We start from the raw sequence: 8,676 nt of genomic DNA, 5'->3' as shown, positions 1-8,676 counted from the left end.
TTGCAGTGCCTCCGTCGCACTATCTTGGTTATGAATTACCAGATTTTTATTTGCGGTTTATGTGGGTGAAATCGTCTTCAACAGCTACTTGAAGACTAAAACAAACCACTGCCAATGGAAAACATGTGGCAATATAATAAAAAGCTGTGAGAGAGAAGCCAGCTCGCTGACAGATCGTTCATTTACTATGTCTTCTTCTTCTTCTTTATTTGTGTGGAAACCGTAACATTTCATAACGTCGGGAACAATATTTTTCACTCTAATAAAAACATGTTTGAATTTGCTGTTTTTAATGGCTTCATTGGAACTTCATAACGGAGAATAAAAACGATTTCACATAATACGGGATCACTCACATTGAAAATTACGGGCTCAATTTACTGCAGTAGATATAAAACACTTGCGAACATAAATTGCCAAATAAATAATTTTGTTTAAGACTATTCGAAGTTGCATCGCTGTATTTACTTTTCCGGTTCGCAGTGACTGGTTCGCGGTGACATTACCAGTGCTCTTCTTGTTTGGCCATCACCACCCGATAGGCATCTCCCTATGGGTTCGAGTTGGAACTTTGGCACAGTCTGTCGAAGCATTCTTGCTTGCTTTCTTTGATGGTCTTGCTTGGGACTTGATGGTCTTGTTCACGTCCGGGTTGTAGGAATGGCTCTCTGGCTTTCTAGGCAAAGTGTATCCAATAATAACTGAGGAAATGTTGATAGGAGTTGCAAAGCATAGTTGGATCAAGAGCCTCACAATGGGTAAGGAATTGGTAAAAGACGAATTCGTACAACCTAACGCAATACGGAGACAGTGGTACAAAAATCCGTTGAAGCTTCACCATATGTTTTTTAGCCGCGGATTGGAAACAGAAACTACCGTATTCGAGAACTGACAGAATGGTTGTTCGTTACAAAGTGATCCTCGGGCTCCGCCCCATTATGCACCCGTTATTGTTCGCATGAAGTTGATTCGTTTCTGGTCTTTTTGTGTCAGATACACAACTTGCTTCCCAAAAGTGCATTTTGAGTCGAACCAGACCCCGATGTATGCAGAAGACATACTGTAAGTGATTGTCTTTCCCGGCCTATGTTTTTTGTAAAGACAACCATCTCAGTTTTCTCCAGAGATGATTCGATGCCCAGCTTCGAAGCCCAATTAGACAAATTGCCAAAGTATCATGCAACGGTCCTTGCAGATTGACTGCGGTTGGCCCCGAAACTAATACAACACAATCATCTGCAAGCTGTCTTAACGAACAATTTGGCATGAAATATTCCGCAATATCTCTGACGAGAAAAATGTAAAAAAGGGGGCTTAAACATGAGCTCTGAGGGAGACCCAAACATAATTCGCGAAGTTGCGACGAGACAATGAAAAGCATATCACTTTTAGTTGTTACATAATGAATATCCGCATAACAGAAACAATTCTTGCTTAAACATCAAAGGTAATATCTGAAATGTGTGTGTATGCTATTTTGTAGAACTTAATTTAAAGCAATGCAATGGTTGTATCGAGGACTGTGACGATTTTCAGGTAGGTGTTTATATGATGATACCGTTTTGTAAAAGTGGAAGGGAAAGATCCAATAATTACGTAGCGCAAAAATTTACAATGTTCAACCCCCTCCCCCATTATCACACTTTTTGTATAAAGCATCTAAAAATTTTGTATGGGTCGTCACACTTCGGGCAAACCCCCAACTCACCCACCAAGCGTTACGTAATTTATGGATGTTCCCAAGGATTTACTCTGGCTCAGTGGTGTTGCAACGAAGAGCGAAAGTTTGAAATCTACATTTTTATTTCCTATAACTGAATCGATTAGGAGTAAAATAAATGGTTGAAGAATATTGAGTATTTTGCGAGATGAACAGGAGACTTTTTTAAATTATTAATAACTAGTCGACCCGGCAGACGTTGTCCTGCATAGTAGGCGAATATTCCCATGCCAAATTTCCATACGAATCTTCATTTCAGTTTTTCACTATTTACTGAACTTTACTCGTAATTCTCGCATGAGGAAATATCATATAAACCCGTCGGAAACTATAACGAACATATCTGCTGAAGGAATGAAAAAAATCCATCCAGCCGTTTTCGAGTTATGCGGATACGAACACAGACCATTTCATTTTTATATATAAGAAATATAAACCTACGGCTTCCAAATAGTACAAACATTAGTGTCTGGGAGCTGGTCCTTACCTTCCTTCCGACGTAGACTGTATTTAGGTGGGTTGGTGGTGATTCCCGGTAGTTGAGGTGGACTTGGGAGGCCTTATTATTCCTTTGGGTGTTTCGGTGTGTTTTCTCCTGTATTCTCCTCAAGGTAACTTTAACATTCACAATTTATTTATAGTCCATTACACATTACATTTGCTACTCAAACTACACTTTATTGCACGACATTACATTTATTCTTATTAACTAAACATATATTTTGGGTCAAGTTTCCATAACATTTGGTTTCAGACTCCGTCTGATCCTATCGGCGACGTATCCAACTTAATACTAATATGGTTGACTTCGTGTCGTGATAGCTGCAATCGCCTTCGTCCTTCTTACATATTTGTTGCATTGCACCAACCGAGCTCATTTGCAACGAGGGGTGCATCGATGATCCATAGACATTCTCGCCCGCCCTGAAATAGCTGGGATTTCTGAAACGAAAAAAAAAAGAAACTCTCGTGCACAGATGGACGGGTTTGGCTAGTTCCGCTATGAGCTGTTCTCGGGGTATTAGTATCAGTGGTCGCTTGGCACTATTTTCCACTGCTTGATAGAATCCACAATCATCTGATCTGATCATTCCTTCTCTCTTGCGTTTACCGGCTTGCCATCTATGCCACCTCCGGGTAGCGTGCTTGTTTAAGGACATGGTAACGTAGCTCTGGTTTCTTCAGCAGGTTACGTTCCCGACATACATCACTGCTTCTTGCAGTGCACTCTTTCCTCTGTCTATCTGTTGGGAGACCGATGCGGTAGTTATTACGAGGCTTGTCCACACTTCCGCATACTACCCATCCGAACACAGACTCAGTTAGAATCGGGAGATCTTCACCAAGCGTTATTTCTTCCCCGGTTTTGAAGTATTCGAAAAAGTGCTTGATTCCTAACACGAGATCGACAGCCTCGGATCTAAAAAACGTTGGGTCCGCCAACCTCACGCCGGTGGGGAACTCCCATCCCGTCATATCCAAGTTGGCATTTGGCAGATTCGCTGTCACCTGTGGCAGCAATAGGAATTCCATTCTTCGCGAAAAGCTAGTGATCCGCGATTTGATCGTTGTTGTAACCTTTTCCTTCACCTTGAAATTGGCTTGTCCGATTCCATACACTTCGATATTTGACCGTTGACGTTGGACCTTTAACTGCTGGGATAAACGATCAGTCATAAAGTTGCATTCGGATCCGGAATCCAGAAGAGCCCTAGCTGGAATACAAACTCCATCTCCGCCTTCTACTAGAACTATGGCCGTTGCGAGAAGTACTGACGATGTACGATTCCCAGAAACATTCGATGACACCTGGTTTGTCGATCCATGGGGAGATCTTGTGCTTTCATACTGAGAACTAGTGCCCATCGCAGAAGTTCGAGCGCTTGGAGATCCGTTTCCATATCCATTTGAAGGTGGTTGAAAGCAAACCAATGTGTGGTGCTTGCCTTTGCAGTTCCGGCATAAGAATCGAGAGGGGCATTCCATCGCTCGATGTCCACGTTTGAAGCAGTTTCGGCAAAGTGCTTGGTTTCGTAACAACCTGTCACGATCGAAAATGGACATCTCTTGGAAGGTCGGACACTGGTAAAGAAGATGATTCTCTCGACATGCTGCGCAGTCTCCACTTGACCTCTAAACGGTATTGTAGCTTGAACAAGGATTTGGCGATCTCTTTTCAGTATAGTTCACCTTGGAATCGGAGAGCTTGGATGGTAGGGAAGCCAAAACTTTAACACCTCGCTGCAGTAATTCGGTCAGGTCTTTTATAGTGTCCTGCTCCTTGGTCGACGATAATTTTTTCCCAACTTCTCTATGTCGCTGGGTCTAAACGAGCGCACAAGATTTCCAGAACCAGCAGATCTTTATAATCAGCGGGCTGAACTAGCTGGTCCAATGTCTGCGTAGTTCATTCGAATGGCTCCAGTAGGGACTGCAAATCGGCCGCTGACTCCCTAGTCAGCTATGGGAGTTTAAAGAGTCCCTGAACCTGGTGACGCTTTAGCTGCTTACTGTCGTTGTAGTGCTTCATCAAAGTATCCCAAGCTATTTGGTAATTAGGTCTTGTTATTATCAACGGATCCACAAGGGCTTTGGCCTCGCCTGCCAAGCACCCTTTGAGGTAGTGAAACTTTTCTACCTCCGGTAGGTCCACCTTCCTATGTATTAGTGACATATAGAGGTCACGGAAACTCAACCAATCATCAATGTTGCCATCGAACGTCTGCAACATAATTCGTGGCAATCGCACATGCTCCCCAATTGGTTGATGCGACGCGTCCAAACCGCGTTAAGCACTGCTGGTTCCTCGAAATCTTTGACTTTATCCAACAGCGAGGACTTCAAGTCATAATATTTGCTGCCGAACGCCGATCGCTGCTTGAAACAGTCGTCCTCTTCTTCGTCGTAGTCATCGTGGGTCTCAATTTCCAGGATTACCTCATTTACCTTCACCCATAACTCGTCTAGTTTCTCCAGCCGAACCGTCACCTGACTAGCACTTGTCACTTCGCTTAATTTATCCACAAACCCACAAATGTCCTGGAACATGTTAAGGAGCGACCGCAATGTTGTCTTCAGGGTCTTCATAGCTGGAGTCTTCTTGGAGGAAGATGTCGTCGGAGGCATCTTCACAGGTTGCACTTTGACAGAGGTATCGAACACAAGAAATTTTTTGTGTAGTATTCTGCAGAATCCTAGCCTCAGCTAGACATACACTGTAGAGCAATTCTTATAATTACCTGAGAAAACAGGATTTCCACCCTCTCTACAGCTACGTTTTCCACAGTTCTAAATCGGTTGGTAGTTCGTTATGCTTGTCAATAAAAGCCTGAGCGAACAGTATCAGCGCCAAATGATCCAAAAAACAGTGTGCCGGAATATCACGGTTCACAACTGCCTATCCGCAATAGTGAAAAAACATTAATCGAAAGAATCGTATCGACGGACCCCTCGATTATGCTCCACGAAAATGAGTTGGTTTACCACATCCACGGCAGCAAGAGAAAATCATTCATGAATTAATCTGTCTATCCTTGCTTCGGCAAGACATATACGAATTGGTGTAATACTCAATAAGCACTAACCTGTGGAAACAAGCAGTTCGCCAACACCAATCGTCTCTCCCATTCGTATACGCTCTGGTAATGTTAATGCAGTGCTGTCTGTCCGTCGGTTTTATTTGCGCTCTCCACAGGTCAAACTACTTCCACCAGAGCAGTCAGTCCAGTCCAGTCGTCGCCGTTATACCTAATCCGTCCGGTTTCGTTTTCGCTACAAACAGAAGCTCATCTGTTTGTTGTTGGTGGAGTGATTGAAATATGTTTTCAATCAATCGCGATAAACGTTTCCTCTCGGTAGCTCGATGATCAGAACTATTAGCCGCTCCCAGTGCAGTGCGACAGTTATCGGTGGAAAGTCATAGTTCAATCCAATGATTGGTAGTGAAACTACGTTCTTTGATGCAGTGTTTTGTTTTGATTCCAAATTTCCGTTGTGATCGCCGTCTCGTAGATCGGATGTGTTTTAATTTGACGAAAGAGAAGAATTGTGTAGTGACTGAAAATGTCCAGCAACGGCAGGACATATACTTGAAGTGTATTTGTTTACCTGTACAAACAGGCTGTTAGCCTAGTTAAATACAATTCCTCAGGTGAAGCTATCACAACATTCAGCTGTTATTGGGAATTCCAATTGGAATCGCTTCTAGTAGTCAGCTGATGAGCAGAATGGCAATTCTTCGCAATAAACGGTGAGTGCACTTCTGGTAGTGATAATCGATGGCGAATATTGGATAGTTCCAGGAGCTTCGCAATGGCGGTTTGGAACTATCCGTTTATCCGATTCGTTGGACCAATGTCTGGGAGCTGGTCCTTACCTTCCTTCCGACGTAGACTGTATTTAGGTGGGTTGGTGGTGATTCCCGGTAGTTGAGGTGGACTTGGGAGGCCTTATTATTCCTTTGGGTGTTTCGGTGTGTTTTCTCCTGTATTCTTCTCAAGGTAACTTTAACATTCACAATTTATTTATAGTCCATTACACATTACATTTGCTACTCAAACTACACTTTATTGCACGACATTACATTTATTCTTATTAACTAAACATATATTTTGGGTCAAGTTTCCATAACATTTGGTTTCAGACTCCGTCTGATCCTATCGGCGACGTATCCAACTTAATACTAATATGGTTGACTTCGTGTCGTGATAGCTGCAATCGCCTTCGTCCTTCTTACATATTTGTTGCATTGCACCAACCGAGCTCATTTGCAACGAGGGGTGCATCGATGATCCATAGACAATTAGTTTTCTGTACAGTGAGCCGGGAATCGGGTCCATAGGTGATTTACCCTATATGTGAATATATTCGCTTCAAAAACAAACAAAGGAGAGAGCTAGACGGCGACGGTTCAACACACGCCGACTGAAAGATGTTGCGGTGAAACGGTCTTTCGTTGAAGAACTGGAGACTCGTGCGGCAGATATTCCGGAAGGTGGCAGCGTGGAAGACCAATGGATCACCATCAAGAAAGCCTTTCAGCGAGAATAATATGGGCGAACTGCTCACCCAGCGAAACAATGAATCACCGATGGGAGCTTCAGTCGTCATTCGCATATCAGCCGAGTTCTTTTTGCATATCCCATTCCCATTACACCTGGTTTTACTATTTGGAGTTGAGCGACAAAATAGGCTTGGGGATTTATTCCGATCGCGTAACGATCTACCGTAAAGCGACTAGGCTTCATGTAATTATTATGTCGGTGATTAATTTTCAAACGATGGATGCGAGATTTGTATTGTTTGCTACCGTTTGCTACTTTTTTCTTAAATCAAGTGAGCCATGCCAATGAAAGCAGTGGCCGTCTTCTAATCTCCTTCAAAAATCAAAATTTCAAGTCGCAAAATTTTTGAACATACTCAATCCGTCGTCAACCCTTCAAATACATGGCCATGAGCATCCCACAATATGAGAATTCCGACTCAATGTCCAACCATTCCAACCAGTTAGAACTAGTTTTGGACGTATTTGACGATGGAACGATCCAGATTGTTCCCGGATCCGATGAGCGCTTTTCGATTGGCTCATTATATTCCATTGCCGATAGTGTGTCCCTTCCAAGGGAACCATCCATCGAACGACTGTTCCAATGCACTGAACTGAAAGCCGAAACCATTTCCCCGCGGCAAGCAACCATGCTGGAGCTTCATCCTAGCGATGATGATGAATCCGATAGGGAGCCAGAATTGGTAGAGCTGTGCCCATGCCGCAACGAGGAATGCCCCACCGAGTGCTATGGAAAGCAACGCGCCAGTGGTGAGGAGACTGTGATGCTGGAGGCCACCATGATGGTTAAAATTCCTATCAAGCGAAGGAATTTAGAACGATTGATGGAAATTGCAAAGTGCTGTCAGGCTAGGATTAGATAATGTCAGAATATTACGGTAAAGAAAATGATTGGAAGTTGAGAAATAAAGAGTGTTTTCGTATGATTAAATCTGTTAATTTATGTCTATTCAATTATTCATATTTTATAATAGCTTTACAATTAGGAATTTTTCTCTACTTTCTTGATCATAAACTATTCGTATGAAAACCAAGCTGAGAGCAGGCAAAGTTGTGGGATGCGATGGCTGTGGAGTGGAAAAGGAGAAAATAGCCACTAGGACTTGACTAAACCACCAAAGTCTTCTCTTTAAGTATTCGGACATAAAAAAACTATCCTTGGTATTATTTTATTACATATCGTGAAATTTAGGTTTTGCCGTTTCTCGGAGAATAATCAGGTACCCATTTACTCGCGAAATCACGAATATTATTTGCATTTGAGAGAATGATTACAAACTATATTTCTTGTATTTTGCGTAAATTTGTAACAAACGGAGGCGCTCAACATGAATGGTTCTTACGCATGTTTAATAAAATTATGCAATCAATTAAACATTTCATTATAATTGAACTGCATCTCGCTTGCAAATTGCAGCTCCAGCTGAAAATCGAAGTAAGATCTCGTGACAATCGAGTTTTCTCCTATTATTTTATTTATCCTGTTATTGCAGTCACATCGCAAGTAGTGAATATCTATGTTAGGTCTATCGATGCGCACTACTCGCAATGCAGTGGTGATCATCAATATGAGACGAGATGATGGTTACGGTGTTAGCGCCTTTCGTTATGCAAGTACGAGGTAAATACCGGCCACATGCCGGTGGCCCGGCAACAACACGTACCAACAATGGTACGACAGGAGAGCAATACTCTAACCATTGATACACTCACCAAAAACTGGATAAGTCTACGAAATATCTCTCACAAGCAGTACATGGGCTGCCAGCGTTTGAGACACGTTGCCTTCGAATGACAAAAATCATTCAGGTCAGAATGATGAACTTCAGAAATAGCGTTTTTTTTTTAATAAAAAGCGCCCTCTGCCAGACTGTGTTAAGCTGTTCTGGAA

The 8,676-nt window shown here is 42.6% G+C and overlaps 1 protein-coding gene across 1 annotated transcript; it reads left to right on the top strand.

Annotated features, from left to right (window-relative positions):
- The first annotated feature begins 7,037 nt into the window (after positions 1 to 7,037).
- On the top strand, positions 7,038 to 7,725 carry LOC134221362 (uncharacterized). The gene has a single exon (XM_062700557.1). The coding sequence runs from the start codon at positions 7,166 to 7,168 to the stop codon at positions 7,646 to 7,648; it is 483 nt and encodes a 160-aa protein (XP_062556541.1). The 5' UTR covers positions 7,038 to 7,165; the 3' UTR covers positions 7,649 to 7,725.
- Positions 7,726 to 8,676: the final 951 nt, after the last annotated feature.

The sequence above is a fragment of the Armigeres subalbatus genome, chromosome 3, assembly GCF_024139115.2.
Source record: "Armigeres subalbatus isolate Guangzhou_Male chromosome 3, GZ_Asu_2, whole genome shotgun sequence".
In the NCBI taxonomy this organism is placed as follows: domain Eukaryota; kingdom Metazoa; phylum Arthropoda; class Insecta; order Diptera; family Culicidae; genus Armigeres; species Armigeres subalbatus.
The sequence above is the reverse complement of the archived record's forward strand: the minus strand, read 5'-3'. Positions and strand labels throughout refer to the sequence as shown.